This window comes from Stigmatopora argus, chromosome 14 (assembly GCF_051989625.1).
Source record: "Stigmatopora argus isolate UIUO_Sarg chromosome 14, RoL_Sarg_1.0, whole genome shotgun sequence".
Lineage (NCBI taxonomy): Eukaryota > Metazoa > Chordata > Actinopteri > Syngnathiformes > Syngnathidae > Stigmatopora > Stigmatopora argus.
This window is the reverse complement of record NC_135400.1, coordinates 4,588,151-4,604,510: the sequence shown is the minus strand read 5'-3', so window position 1 is coordinate 4,604,510 and position 16,360 is coordinate 4,588,151. Positions and strand designations below refer to the sequence as shown.

General features: G+C 42.2%; 1 protein-coding gene across 1 annotated transcript; it reads left to right on the top strand.

Moving 5' to 3' along the window:
* Window positions 1–9,327: 9,327 nt before the first annotated feature.
* Window positions 9,328–16,312, top strand: b9d1 (B9 protein domain 1). The gene is made up of 7 exons (XM_077618517.1): window positions 9,328–9,503; window positions 9,650–9,718; window positions 11,082–11,196; window positions 11,302–11,398; window positions 12,625–12,687; window positions 13,277–13,344; window positions 15,456–16,312. The coding sequence occupies exons 1-7, from the start codon at window positions 9,441–9,443 to the stop codon at window positions 15,614–15,616; spliced, it is 636 nt and encodes a 211-aa protein (XP_077474643.1). The 5' UTR covers window positions 9,328–9,440; the 3' UTR covers window positions 15,617–16,312.
* The last annotated feature ends 48 nt before the right edge of the window (window positions 16,313–16,360 follow it).

Below are 16,360 nucleotides of genomic sequence, written 5' to 3'. Positions count from 1 at the left end.
CTCCTCCAACCCAAAATGGGTGTTAATTTGAATATTAGTGGGTGGTTTTCAGTTACAAAGGAATATCCAATGTCCTTAGCGAGTTTGATCAATTTGCTCAACCCTCTTGTTCAGGTGTACTGGCACTTCTTTTTTGTGATTGTGTTTTTTTATATTGCAATCCTTCCTCTGTATTAATTTAATCACAGTCCATGCTCCCACTCACCTGGTGCATATCTATGAAGGGCACTCAAAGCGTGATCATTTCTCCAAGCAGCTTCAAGTGTCCTCCAGGCATGAAATCGATGCTCTGTGACATAGAAAATTACCATGAGGAATACATATGGAACAGGTAGAGTCACTTTCATTCTAGCGCAGACTTCTGAAGGTCACTTTTACTGTACATCCTTCATTATAGGTTTTCATGCAGCATTATCAAAACTATGGAAATCCTTACCAAATGTTTTTCCGTGGTGATGTCAATGAAGAAGAAAAAAACATCTCACAAATACCTTTTTTGTTTGTTGTTTGCAGTGGCGGTCTGTGCATTTTCTCGTAGCGCCTTCAACGTATCAATCCAACCCTCAAAAATTATTTTATGGCTATAAAACCTCTACTGCAGCTAGAGCTGCGACACATAAAAAATAATCAATAAATCAATGCACAAAAATTGGGTAAAATCCACTTCCTAGCAGCATTTAATGATTAAATACAAATGCTGGAGCTTTTCAGACATTACAACCGGGCCAGCGGGGTGATTTTCCCGGGAATAGACAGGGATGAACGTCAATGGCGTACGGGCAAACATTGCCCGAAAATGGGGTAAAATCCAGCCGAAAACAGCATTTATTGACTAAATACAAATACTGGAGCTTTTTAGACATCAGAACCGGGCCCGGAGTATCATTTCTCCGGGAAAAAAAACAGCGATGAACGTCGATACGTCCATATACGTCCATCCGCGAAACGGCAAAATTGCAGCTTTTCAGATATCAGAATCGGGCCCACAATTAAAATATTATTTAGGAATATAGCCATATTTTACTCACCAAAACTCCTTTTTAACTGTACACAATATCCATCCTCCTTTCTTTCTTCCTTCTTTTCTATCGCCATCGAAGCTAATGCTGAAAGTCGAGCCTGTCCTGTCGTATTTCTGGCATAGTCCGTCTTGAAAATGGCTTTAAATCAACACAACAATATATTTGCCTGTGCAGCTAGCTCCAGATACAGTTTCGTAGCTCTGGCTAATCACTAGCCAATCATAGTTGGTGAAAGCAATGACGTATCCCTACGCCTGCGAGAAGGCAATGACGTATCCCCATTGTGCTATTACCAACTCGAAATCTGATTGGTTAAAGCAACAGTCTTATCCACGCTTGTTTAATGCAGCAGAGCCTGGAGAACTGATTGTGAAGGCCTTGAGGCAGATTTCTGACCCTGGCAACAAATAATGGCTGAAATGTGATTGGTTAAATGCTTCAATATGAAAACACACATCTGGAAGCAGTGCAACCAGAGGAAAAAGCAATGAAAGGAAGCTAACAGACCATTTGGAGTATTGATGGACAAAATATAATATATGATTCAGATATTTCTTGGGCCAGCAGAGAAGGCCTTGAAGGCCCTGAAGGCCCACCACTGGTTGTTTGTAAAATGTATTTTTATGTAAAGAAATTTAGATAATGGGGTGGCTCGGTGGAGCGAGTGGTTAGTCCGTCGGCCTCATAGCTCTGGGGTCCTGGGTTCAAATCCAGGTCACGGCCACCTTTATGGAGTTTGCATGTTCTCCCCAGGCCTGTGTGGATTTCCTCCGGGTACTTCCTTTTCCTCCCACATTCCAAAAACATGCATGGTAGGCTGATTGGACACTCTAAATTGCCCATAGGTATGAGTGAGTGTGCATGGTTGTCCGTCTCCTCGTGCCCTGCGATCGACTGGCCACCGATTCAGGGTGTCCCCCGCCTCTTGCACGAGACAGCTGGGATTCGCTCCAGCACCCACCGCGACCCCAACGAGGATAAAGCATTTCCGAAAATGAGATAAGATGAGACTTCATCAGATCAATGAATAACGAGGTACATATTTGTCTAAGTTTCTGTTTTATAAGATTTGAGACTTCTTTGAAGGTCTTCGGGAGCTTTATTATCTTCTCACGTTGCAATACAACGTGAGAAGATAATCTATACAACGGTTGTATAGATCCTGATGCCCTATTGTTGACATTTCCGTTATCCTCCAAGGCATTGTGGGTTTGCGCAAGTAGCAAGTGAAGGTGAAATGTGTCAAACGCCGGGTGAAATTGGTGTAACATTAAAATGCATTGGACATCTGTTGGCATGAAAGGCAGCTAATAAGTCAATATCACAAATGAATATGATTTTAAAAACCCAATCTTTGTGCCCACGTGATTGAGTACATCCCTAATTTAAACTGTTCATAGCCAAAACCAGCAAAATATATATGTCGATGGATGAAGCAAGAATTGTATTTAAAATACAACAGATCTAATAAGTTGTGTGTTCGGGTTCAAAATCTTGATTTCTAGGAACGAATTCACCTCTTTGAGCAGTCTGCAAATCAACAAAACACTTGCCTGACAATCAGGCATTTGACAGGAAGAAAATTGGAGAAGAAACAAGAGGGGTTGGGAAAAGGTGGGGATTAGAATGTATACTGGCCTATGGCAGGTGAATATGAAGAAGTTGAAAGATTATGACATGAGAGATGAGGAAGAGGTGAAAAGGACTGACTCGTCAAGAAGATGAGTATAAAACATCTCATGAGGGAATGTAGGGTTAGAATGTTGGCAAGAAAGGTTACCAGTTGTGGGAGGAAAGAAAATGACACATATTTGGCAGGGGAAAAAGGTACTGGTAGTGGAGGAGGATATGGTGGAATGAAAAGGGATAGGGACACACAGGAAAGTGGATGAGTAGCCTTATCTCATCAGTGTGTGTGTGTGTGTGCGTGCGTGTGTGTGTGGTGGTTAACCAAAAATCTGTACAGATGCATGAGAGGCACGGAGCGATTAGATGGAAAGTGATGGAAAAGAGGAGGTGGGGAATGAGGGCAAAAAAACAAGTCGCAACCATTAAGCATTTATTTATTTTTATTATAACAACTTTGCGCATTTCAAGTAGGAGGGCAAAATTGAAAACGTTAATATTTATTTCTCTGACGGGCCGGCACCATGTGGCTCGCGACGGTTGGCGACCTTTGGCGTAGATGATTATGCCAGCACGTAACTTTTGCCAATGGAGAATGCCAACTGTTCTAATACGTGCAGGGGATCCCAGTAAAATATATATGGCGCCGTTAGGGACATAATTCAGGATTACTGTTCACACATCATAGTCAAAAGCTCTTAGGCTTTCTAGTCAAAAGTGTTCACGCTTTCTTGTTAAAATCTCTCACACAGTATAGTGAAACTGTTTTTGCTTATACATAGTACTAGACAAACGGTCGTACCCATACTTGTCAAACGTTCTCACACGGTATAGTGAAACGCAGTGGTGTGCCATCAGGGCCTTCAAGGCCTTCTCTGCTGGCCTAAGAAATATCTGAATCACAGACTGATGTTAATTATATTTTGTCCATAAATACTTATTAAATAATTCCAAATTGTCTGTTAGCTTCCTTTCATTGCTTTCCCCCTGGTTGCACTGTTTTCAGATGTTTGTTTTCATATTGAAGCATTTAACCAATCACATTTCGCCATTATTTGTTGCCAGGGTCAAAAACCTGCCTCAAGGCAATCAGTTCTGCAGGCTCTGCAAGCGTCGATAAGACTGTTGCTTTAACCAATCAGAATTCGATTTGGTGACACCAAGGCCTTCTCGCAGGCGTGAGATACGTAGTTGCAATAGAGGTTTTATAGCCATAAAATATTTTTGAGGGTTGGATTGATTCAGACATAGCTGAAGGCGTCGCTAGAAAATTCACGGACCACCGCTGGTGAAACGTGTTCTACTTATACATTCATGTGTATATATATATATATATATATATATATATATATATATATATATATATATATACACACACATATATATACACATATATATACACTAGTAGACTAGTAGATTGTATAATTGAGCACTGTACTGTGTTGTAGCAATAGATGGGGTAATTAGACTCATGAGTTCATGTAAATTGAATTGAATGCCTTTACTGCTGGAGTTTCAAAAAAATGGCTGTGTGTTAAGATTATGTATATATATATATATATATATATATATATATATATATATATATATATATATATATATATATATATATATATATATGTATATATAAGCAACACACTTATTTATTTATATATTTATTCATTTATTTATTTATTAACCCACTTATTACCTATCTATTTATGTCTAAAATGCCTTTCCTATTTCTGCATCCTCACCCCCTTGCTACTGTGACAACGAAATTTCCCGAATACGGGATGAATCAAGTTATCCAATCCAATCCAATCCAATTTGTTGTCCAACAGCAGGTGGCAGATATCACTGCCACATGGATTTGCCAAAAAATATATACTAAATACACGAAAATCAAACAAATACTATATCACTCAATGACACCCCAGCTTTAACTAAATGAACCCAGTGACTTGAATTAACTTATTTTTATCAAAATAATGACTTTTTGTTTACAGACATCTGCAAAACCTTACCTTTTTATTGGCACCGCACCAACTAGTGCCACAAGCTATACCGTAGCTCATTGGTCAACCAATGCTATCTCTTACAAGACTTTACAACTTAAAAGGAGCCATTTTATAGCAAAGACCAAAAATATAAATATAATTACACACAAAGTAGGTACATGATGTATATAAAGATTATTTAATCTATAACGCATGTTGCTAAGATTCAGTGATGCTGCATACAATTAAAAAAAAGAGATAGTTTATAGTTGGAAACTGTATTGAGTACTTTTCAAAATAAGACGTATTGCCACTAGCAAGGAGCCCGAAAGGGTTTCACTATATACTGTGCAAGAGGTTTTCACTCTACTTTGCAAGAGGTTTTCACTACACTTAACAACGTTTTCACAATACACTATACTTACACTATACTGTGAGAGGTTTTCACTATACTTTGCAAGTGGTTTCAACTTTGCCTTGGGAGAGCTTTTCAGTATACTATGTGCTAGCTTTTGAGTATACTGTGTGCGAGCTTTTGACTAGTATGTATAAGCAAAACACGTTTTAGTATACAGTACTGTCTAATAGCTTTTAACTACACATACTGTGTGAGAACGTTTGACAAGTATGGATAAGCAAAAAGCGTTTCGCTATAGTGTGAGAGAGCTTTTCACTAGATAGCCTAAGAGCTTTTGACACTGATGTGCGAACATTTTTTTTCATTCATTTTCTGAACCGCTTTATTCGCACTAGGGTCGCAGGGGGTGCTGGAGCCTATTCCAGCTGACTTCGGGCCAGAGGCGGGGAACACCCTGCATCGGTGGCCAGCCAATCGCAGGGTACAAGGTGTCCAATCAGCCTACCATGCATGTCTTTGGAATGTGGGATGAAACCGGGGTACCCGGAGAAAACCCACACAGGCCCGGGGAGAACATGCAAACTCCACACAGGTGGATCGACCTGGATTTGAAACCAGGACACCAGAGCTGTGAGGCCGACGAGCTAACCACTCAAGCCCCCGGGGCGCCGGTATGTGAACAGTAATCCGGAATTAAATGTCCCTGACGGCGCCCCATGAAAACAGGCTCCAATTTGTTTGACTCTTGATGAAGTCTTTTTAATCTCACAATTTTTTGGTAGACTAGTTAACGTCACCATATTGTTTAGTGCTTTGTGGTATTCATGCTGGTAATGTTGTGGTTCACTCGCCTGACGTCGGTGCAAGCAAGCGTGGGATCGATTCCTGCTGAGTGGCAGTATGATTGTGCATGGGAATGGTTAAAAACTTCAGAAATCAGAACATGAGTTTCTGTTAATAACAAAGAGATTTAGAATCCGCTTGTTCTCAGCTTGCACCCTTTTTTCTCAGCATTTATTAAGAAACAGATTTTATCTACTATTTAGAAAACATTTATTAAAATGACCTGACAGCATCTTCAACTCAATGCTTGCTATTCACAACAATAGACATCCAATTCATCTAAACTAGCAGCAGCTTTGAATGCTCATGTTTGAGTGCCATTGACAGCACTCGATGTCCAATTCAATAAAAAGAAACTCTGACATACGTAGTATAAGAGCAGTAACAACAAACTTCTATTCAGCGGTTTATGGCTGTCAGCTGGCTATGTATTTACACATGCCAAGTTATGTCTAGTGGCTATTCATCCGAGATAACAGGAGCCATTAGGATCAGACCACTGGGGACCACATTCTTTTGGAACTGCTAACACAGATGAGCCCGAGTCAAGCTGAAGGACCTAATCAGCTGCTGCTCTCTTTGTAAACAAGTGTGCATCAAATTAGGGCATTATTCACAATTTAAAATCCATATGAAAAACATCAGTGTGAAAATTACTTAACAAAGGGTATGAACTATATTCATTTATGACATATAATGGTGTATAATGTATTATACGTATTGTATTATAAATATTTAGGGGCGGCCAGGTGGCGCCAGTGGTTAGCCCGTCGGCCTCACAGCTCTGGGGGCCTGGGTTCAAATCCAGGTCATGTCCACCTGTGTGGAGTTTGCATGTTCTCCCTGGGCCTTTGTGGGTTTCCTCTCGGTACTCTGGTTTCCTCCCACATTCCAAAAAACATGCATGGGTGTGAGTATGATTGATTGTCTGTCTCCTTGTGCCCTGTGATCAGCTGGCCACCGATTCAGGGTTGTCTGTCTCGTTGTGTGTCCTAAACCTGACTGACAAGCATCTAGGGCAGGGGTACTCAATACGTCAATCGACAAGGTACTTTTGCTAGATTGCCTGAGAGTAATAGTTGATCCAGTCTGTTAGCTTCCTTCGGACCTGAACATGTCTTGCTTGTACTGTGTCATCGCAATGCACCCGCCGTAACTTTTTTTAACATGCATATCTGACTCATTTAATAATCCTTAGGCTCTGATCAGGACCATAAGTATAGTGCCCGGCTAACATAAGCGACCGGTCACATCTGCTTGTTAAGTTGTTCCATTGATGTTTAACAGATGAAGTGACTTGTCGCATGTATGCTTCATTTCAATGCCCTTTGTTGGTAATGAGATGCGTCTCAGCTGCCCTACTTCTGAACGCGGTACCAATTGAGACCGTTGTCCCAAAATATGAGTGTGAGCGTGGATGATTGTTAGTCTCGTACACTGCAATTGGCTGGCAACCAATTGAGCGTGTTCCCTTCCTTCTGCCCATAGTTGGATGGGGTACTCCGTCGTTTGGTCGCCGGTCTTTTGGTCGCCGGTCTTTTGGTCGTCGGTCTTTTGGTCGCCGGTCTTTTGGTCGCAGGTCTTTTGGTCGCCCGGAAGGTTATTGATAATTACCATTTAAATCGTTGCTCAAATTCCCTAATTACAAACTGCAAATTATTATTTAGTCATACTTAATGCCCTATTAATTATGAGGCTAAAGAAAAGCTCCAAATTTTCCGTACTTTTATTGTGTTTTGTTGGAGAACTTGTTAAGACCCTGACTGACGTCCCTTCCTAAGGGGATAACTCATGTACATATAAACTCTTATACACTCACACGTCCGCTCAGTGAAACTGCTCAGGGCCATTGTTGGCTTTCATTGATGTGTAGACCGTGTTGTTTTACCTTGTTTTGTTGCCAGTCTTTTGGTCGCCCGTTGTTTGGGTCCGGGCGACCAAAAGACCGCGACCAAAAGACCGCGACCAAAAGGCTGCGACCAAAAGTCCGACGACCAAAAGACGGCGACCAAAAGACGGCGACCAAAAGACCGGCGACCAAAAGACGGCGACCAAAAGACCGGCGACCAAACGACCGGTCACGGTTGGCTGGAATAGGCTACAGCGTCGCCGGTACCCTTCTGAGTTTAAGCGATATGGAATATAAAGGAATAATTTTATTGTTAATTATAACACATTGCCTATCATTTCCAGAAACAGACGTCAATTCTATTTTGACTGGGATTGTCGCCAGCAATTAAACGATCGCAACCAGCCCCTTAAGTCAAATTGGAATATCACCGTCAATGGAAGGGCAACAATCACTCAATGCAAAAATTCACAGTTGGAATGGATTTGATCTCTGTGGCAGAGAGTGTCTGGCAATGGCAGTGAATGAGTTCAGGGCTACAAGCAACAAAATAATGATACTAATAATATGAATACAGCCCAGTGGAAGAGTGGTTAGCGCGTCAGCCTCAGTTCTGGATTCGAAATCGGGTCAGTTTCCACTGTGTGGAATTTTCAAATTCTCTCCAGGCTTGCGTGGGTGGGTTTTCTCCGGGTACTCTGTTTTCCTCCCTCATCCCAAAACATAGTACATGGTAGCTGGTTGAACACTCTAAATTGCCCCTAGGTATGAGTGTGAGTGTAAATGTTTCAACTCAGCCTGTCCCCCACCTGGTCCCCATAGTTAGCTGGGATAGGCTCCAGTGCCCCCCACCACCCTTGTGAGGATAAGCGGTTCGGAAAATGAATGAATGAATCAATAGGACATTGAAAAAAACTAAATCAGGTGACTCGGGCTCACTTGTCACTTCAAGACATCCCAAGGACACATTTTTCCTCATGCTTGAGTATTTTTTTGCATCAAGACTAGTGTCCGCCTCAACATTATCCATTGACGTCTGTGTGCTTGTCTATAGAGATTTTTTAAAGCATCTGTGGTAAGATGTTTGGGCAAGAGTAAAAGGTCAGAGAACCACACTGAGAGTGTGCTGAGAGTGCACAGTGCTGTGTGACATCAGGATATTGTGACATGTCCAACACACGGCAAGAAAAATATGTGAAATATGGGTTGTAGAAAACAAGAATGAAAATTATGGCCCACGTAAAAACTAGATTTTCAGCAGTGAAACTCAATTTAGGTTATGCAAACAAATTGCCATAGTAATTCTTTAAAACTGAATAAATATGATACAACATGGAATAAGTAACTTTACAGGTATTATGTGTTCCACAGCAAAAATTAATATGACACCTTTGGATAAAAGTTGTGTGGGAATCCCCGATATGATATGATTTGCTATAGTGGGCTCATGATCACAATTGTTTCAAAATATAGCGATAAAAAAATTATACATAGCTTAGTAATATAATTAACATAATATAATAATATAACATGCCAGCATGTCCCCTTCAATGGTTGCCAACTGCTGCCATCTTGTGGGCATTAATTGAAATGACACGCTTGTGGTCCCGCTTCTGTTTGTCCCTCATGAAGAGCCGTAGGGTGGAGCACCCGTCGCCTTAGCAACAGAGAGGCTTTGGATACCAAGACAAGCAAGCTAAATGCATATTTTTTAGAACTATAGTCTTCTCAAAACAGAATTAGGCATACAGATTCAAGCCTGAATGGCTACAAGCAGTCCATCTGTGTTTCTTCTCTCGGTAAACGGACAGATTGAGGGAGCAAATGTGAGTTTTGCTTCGGTTTAGCCTGGTGGTAAACACTAGCAGTTAGCATTAATGATGCATGTCATGTGTGAAACATGCTTGAGTGACCCTGTTGTGCAAAACCAAAAACAAAATTAATCTTTTTAAAATTACGCTTTTATTTTTAGTTTCCAGGTTATGACGAATTGTACTGCAAATACTGCTTTGTTTACGGCCAGGACTGGATGCCCACTACAGTGAGTACCCCATCATCTCGAACTATGTTCGCTTTAAAAGTAACTTTTTGGTCATTTATAGAAATAATGTTTAGTTTTTTGTTTTTAAAAAGAAAATTGTTCATTTGTTAATTTTCCGGGAGCCTATCCCAGCCATATATGGGCACCAGGCAGGGGGCACTTTGAATTGGTTTACAGCAGGGGCGGGCAAACCTGTCCTCGAGGGCCGCTGTGGGTGCAGTAAAACAGTTCAACCAATGGGGATTCTGCTGAAACAAGAAGCACCTGACTGCAATTCACTGTTTGCACTTGTAGGACACCAGATTGGTGAAAAGGTGTCCTCTTTATGGGTTGGAATGAATACCTGTGTGGAATAGTTTGCCATGGTTTACAGCCTATCGCAGGGCACAACGAGACTGACAACCATTCACGCTCACACTCATACCTAGAGGCAATTTAGAGTTTTCAACCAGCCCACCATTCATGTTTCGGAGATATGGGGGGAAATCAGAGTAGCCGGAGAACATGCAAACTCCACACATGAAGGTTGGAATGCTCCGGGGATTGAACGCTCCATCTCAGAACTGTGAGGCCAATGTGAAAATTTACTGTTAAATGTTTTGACATGGGTGGGCCGGTGGAGTGAGTGGTTAGCGCGTCGGCCTCACAGCTCTGGCGTCCTGGATCCAGGTCACGTCCACCTGTGTGGAGTTTGCATGTTCTCCCCGGGCCTGCATGGGTTTTCTCCAGGTACTCCGGTTTCCTCCCACATTCCAAATACATACATTGTAGGCTGATTGGACAATTAATTTCCCCTAGGTATGAGTGTGAGTGTGGATAGTTGTTTGTCTCCTTGTGCCCTGCGATTGGCAGGCCATCAATTCAGGGTGTCCCCCGCCTCTGGCCCCAAGTCAGCTGGGATAGGCTCCAACACCCCATGCGACCCTAGTGAGGATAAAGCGGTTCAAAAAATGAGATGAGCTGTTTTGACATTTTAGGACTTAGGGATTTTGTGGTGAGCTTGGCTGTTAAATGTTTGTATTTTTGGCATTAAATTGTGTTCTAAGTGGTCTTAAAAAGGTTATTACAGATCCTTAAATTTAGCTTGTTCTAATTTGTAGAACCTTGTCTTCTAATTGTTGCACAAATTCCTTTGAGTCATGTGACGGTCATTATTCCCAAAAATGCACCTGCTCATTTTCGATTGACAATGCCAGATGATTTTTATTTACTATAGTAACTACTATGGAGTACTCTGCACTACGCTACCTCATATTTAGAAGTGTGCCTACTAACTCAAGTTTGTACCTTCATTTTTTCCCACATTGCAAAAACATGCATGTTGAACGTTCAAACAGGAAGATTCACGTGTGCTTCTCTGCAGGGTTTGGAGGAAGGCATCACTCAAATAACATCTAAAGGGAAAGACTCGTCATCACAAAAACTGATATGGAACTTCCCACTGGATATAACTTTCAAGAGCACAAACCCCTCAGGATGTGCGTATCTCTCTCACACAGACAGAGACAGATTGATATAATAATTTCAATGAATGTAAGAAAATAAATGTTTTCTTATAAATCCCATTTGCTCTTTTAATTTAGGGCCGCAACTTGTGTTGAGCGTGTATGGACCAGATTTATTTGGCAACGATGTTGTCAGAGGTTATGGAGCAACCCACATCCCATTGACACCTGGAAAGTCAGTGCTTCCCTTATCAAATCTACGTCTTACTTAACTACTATAACCAGAAAGAGCCTGTTTTTTATAATTGTGTGGTTTTATATTGCTATTAGACACACACACATGCCACAACACTCAAGACCCTAAACATTATTCATTAGTTAATTTTCATTACCGCTTATCCTGACATGGGGCACCAGCAATGTTCCCTCTAAGCTGCGCGCGTGCGCAATTGTGCACTACTCTCGTCTTCTCTGCGCACAGCAAATCATATGGAGCGCACAAAATAAAATCCCCATTTTTTTTTAGCTGTGAGGCCGACGCGCGAACCACTCACCCGCCGGGCCGCCCATTCATAGATATTAATCATTACATTTTATTATTACTAAATCATTTATGTGTAGTAGACATACACCTGCTTATGGCAGGTGTGATACTGGTGTGTGCCCATAGCGAGCGATGATGATGTTGCTCACACCGGTACTCAGTGTGCTCAGGGAGGTTGTCTTTTTGCCCAGACAAACAAAAAATTAGAGGGAACATTGGTCGTGGGCGGTTCTGGAGACTACCCAAGTCAACATTGGGCACCAGTCTAGGGACACCCTGAATGAGTAGCCAACCAATCGCAAGGCACGAGGAGACAGACAACCATTCACACTCACACTCATACCTAGGAGCAATTTAGAGTGTTCAACCAGCCTACGTGAACTATTCCAACATGCCCCTGTGTTAATGCTTAAAAATAAAGAAGTAATTTTCAATACCACTTAACCTGACAAAGTTTGCGGTGTTGCTGGACCTCATCTCACTTTCTGAGCCGCTTTATCCTCACTAGGGTCGCGGGGGGTGCTGGAGTCTATGCCAGCTGACTTCGGGCCAGAGGCGGGGGAACCCCCTAAATTGGTGGCCAGCCAATCGCAACGCACAAGGAGACAAACAACCATTCACGCTCACACTCATACCTAGGGGCAATTCAGAGTGTCCAATCAGCCTACCCTGCATGCCTTTGGAATGTAGGAGGAAACCAGGGGATACCATTAATTGGTTGCCAGACAATCGCGAGTTTAAATGGGACGAACACCCATTCACGCTCCTACCATACCTAGAGGCAATTTAGTGTCCCTAAACAATATTTGTATCAAAATAGATATCACAAGTTCTTCACATTTCTAAGGCGTCTAGCAAGTGGTTATTGCATGTAACTTTAAAAGTATGAAACATATTTAATCTTTGCTGGTCCACAGACATACAAGGATTATTCCGATGTTTGTTCCTGAACCCACATGGAGACTTCAAAAGTTCACAAGGTCAGTCGTTAGGTCAATATTGAATCATTATTGAACATTTGTTCATGCATTCATTTTCTACACCACTTATCCTCAAGCAAGTTGCAGGGTGAGCCGAAACATATCCCAGCCGACAACGGGCATTTGGAAGGGTATACATTGAATTTGATACCAGCCACTCGCAGAGTTCGAAGTATATAAATATCCTAATGGAGTAGAATAAAAATCCTTGAAACTGAGAAGAAAAAAACTTTTCCTAGTGGCTACAATTCCAAAATAGTAAATTACATGTTTCCATTCATTTCCTTGAATCTTTAAAACTTAGTCTACACCTTGAATCAATTTCCATTTTCTCATTCATCATTGTGATTCTAATTCTTCTGGACATGATTGTATCTGTGTGCCACAATTGAAACTGGAGGTGGAAAACCTGTATATTCTCCTGCTATTTGAGGTCAGGTCGCAGGGGCAGCTGCTTCAGCAAGGAAGCCCATTTCATCCAGTTCTTCAGAGAAGATCCTCAGGTTTTCCAGGGCCAGCTGGGAGACAGTCTCCCCAGCGTGTTCAGCTGTCCCGCCGTCTCCATCTAAGATCATTGTCTTTTTTTCAGTTGGCTCTGGGGACGTCGACCCGAGTACACAGACCCAAAAGTGTTAGCCCAGGGTGAAGGGCGAGAAGGTATGTGTTGAAGGATGGACTGGTTATCAATGTCTATATTTAATTTTGAATGTCTAGCATTTAAGATACAATATCTCACATAAGTGAATATACACCAACATTTCAGCAGATATTTTTTCTGTGTAAATTTGTTCCATCAAAAGAAGTCAAAATACAGCCATTAATGTCTAAACAACTGACAAAATCTGACTAAAGCCCTAAATGTACAGCAGTACGTGAGTGAGTGTGTGAGTGCGAGAATGAGTGAGTGCGAGCGAGTGCAAGCGTGAGTGAGTGAGAGTGAGCGAGTTAGTGAGTGCGAGGGTGAGTGAGTGCAAGTGAGAGTGAGTGAGTGAGTGGGAGGGTGAGTGAGTCAGTGCAAAGGTGAGTTAGTGAGTGAGTGCAAGGGTGAGTGAGTGAGAGTGCGAGGGTGAGTGAGTGAGTGCGAAGGTGAGTTAGTGAGAGTGAGTGAGTGCGAGGGTGAGTGAGTGCGAAGGTGAGTTAGTGAGTGTGAGGGTGAGTAAGTATGAGGGTGAGTGAGTGCGAGGGTGAGTGAGTGAGGTGAATGAGTGAATGCAAGGCTGAAAGTGAGTGAGAGTGATTGCGAGAGTGAGTGAGTGCGAGAGTGAGTGAGTGTGAGAGTGAGTGAGTGTGAGAGTGAGTGAAAGAGTGTGAGTGAGTGAATGAGTGAGTGAGAGTGAGTGAATGCGAGGGTGAGTGAGTGCTAAGGTGAGTTCGTGAGTGTGAGTAAGTACGAGGCTGAGTGAGTACGAGGGTATGTGAGTGCGAGGCTAAGTGAGTGAATGAGTGAGTGAGTGCGAGTGAGAGAGAGTGAGTGAATGCGAGGGTGAGTCAGTGAGTGCTAAGGTGAGTTCGTGAGTGTGAGTAAGTACGAGGCTGAGTGAGTACGAGGGTAAGTGAGTGCGAGGCTGAGTGAGTGAATGAGTGAGTGAGTGCGAGGGTGAGTGAGTGCTAAGGTTAGTTAGTGAGTGAGTGAGTAAGTACGAGGCTGAGTGAATATGAGGGTGAGTGAGTGTGAGGCTGAGTGAGTGCGAGGGTGAGTGAGTGCGAGGCTGTGAGTGCGAGGGTGAATGTGAGGGTGAGTGAGTGATTGATTTCGAGAGTGAGTGAGTGAGTGCGAAGGTGAGTTAGTGAGTGTGAGGGTGAGTAAGTATGAGGGTGAGTGAGGTGAATGAGTGAATGCAAGGGTGAGAGTGAGTGAGAGTGATTGCGAGAGTGAGTGAGAGTGAGTGAGTGAAAGAGTGAGAGCGAGCAAGTGAGTGAGTGAGTGCTAAGGTGAGTTAGTGAGTGAGTGTGAGTAAGTACGAGGCTGAGTGAGTACGAGGGTAAGTGAGTGCGAGGCTGAGTGAGCGAATGAGTGAGTGAGTGCGAGTGAGAGAGTGAGTGAATGCGAGGGTGAGTGAGTGCATAGGTGAGTTCGTGAGTGTGAGTAAGTACGAGGCTGAGTGAGTACGAGGGTAAGTGAGTGCGAGGCTGAGTGAGTGAATGAGTGAGTGAGTGCGAGGGTGAGTGAGTGCTAAGGTGAGTTAGTGAGTGAGTGAGTAAGTACGAGGCTGAGTGAATATGAGGGTGAGTGAGTGTGAGGCTGAGTGAGTGCGAGGGTGAGTGAGTGCGAGGCTGTGAGTGCGAGGGTGAATGCGAGGGTGAGTGAGTGATTGATTTCGAGAGTGAGTGAGTGAGTGCGAAGGTGAGTTAGTGAGTGTGAGGGTGAGTAAGTATGAGGGTGAGTGAGGTGAATGAGTGAATGCAAGGGTGAGAGTGAGTGAGAGTGATTGCGAGAGTGAGTGAGAGTGAGAGTGAAAGAGTGAGAGCGAGCAAGTGAGTGAGTGCTAAGGTGAGTTAGTGAGTGAGTGTGAGTAAGTACGAGGCTGAGTGAGTGCGAGGGTGAGTGAGTGAGGTGAGTGATTGATTGCGAGAGTGAGTGCGAGAGTGAATTTACTGTGCATTTTAAAGAAAATCTAAATGACTTTAGAGCACGGTTTTGTGTTGAGAAAAGATGTTTGCAGAAATGTTCGGGATGTACTCACGAGTGAAATATTGTGTAAAGTATTGACATTTTGTAAAAACTAGTCATGTAATTTGACATTCAACCTGTTCTTTTTGTGTTACAGTGACAAGAGTTCGCTCCCAAGGATTTGTTACAGTCATCTTTAACATCATAATGAAGGACGTGAAAAAACTGGGCTATGATTCAGGCCCAACCACATCTCCAAACACACAACCATGTGCCACCACCTCTGGCTGGTCAACAGAGGAACAGACCAATTTATGATCACGTAGGACTGGGGGTCCAATTTTTTTTCTACTGATGGGCCTTTTGAGAGAAATCAAAGTATCCAAGACACCTTGAAATCTGCTTTCATTTGTTAAAGACAATCCAAATTACGCGGGGCATGGGTTTGTTCTATTATCTTGTATTTGAACTGTTAACTTATTGGCTGCCATTGTCAGTGATAGCAAGCAATTCAATCTATTTGATCTATGCCAGCCCCATGGAATAATTAAATTGGACATGCATTGCTGTCAATAGTAGTAAAGTTGACCACTCAAAGCTTTCCTTCCCATTTGAAATGTTTTTGATGTATACGAGTGTCCATGGGAATGAATTAGAAGGGCTACAAGCAACAAAATTATCCAAAGGTGTATGGATCTCATTGGATTATATTTTGTCAAATTATTTTTAAAAAATACAGATTTTAATTTCCTACGTTAAGTTCAACATGCCAGTTTTGACTCCTGATCTAATGGAGAGGTGCTGTTTAACTAGCTCTGCCTCGTGTTAAAGAATATAAATGCAACAAAATGTAGGTTTAGTAAGTAAATTTTTGGTGCAGAATAAATTCAATATTTTCATAATTTGCTGCAAACAGTAGGTTGGACAGTTTTTAAACTGTAAATGTTTTTGTAAAAATGTGTCAATTGTATATTTCCCTTTTTCAAATACTTTTACATAAAGCTTTGATTTTAATAGGTATTCTCATGGTTGAATGAAACGCTACAAGACACTGACAACCAG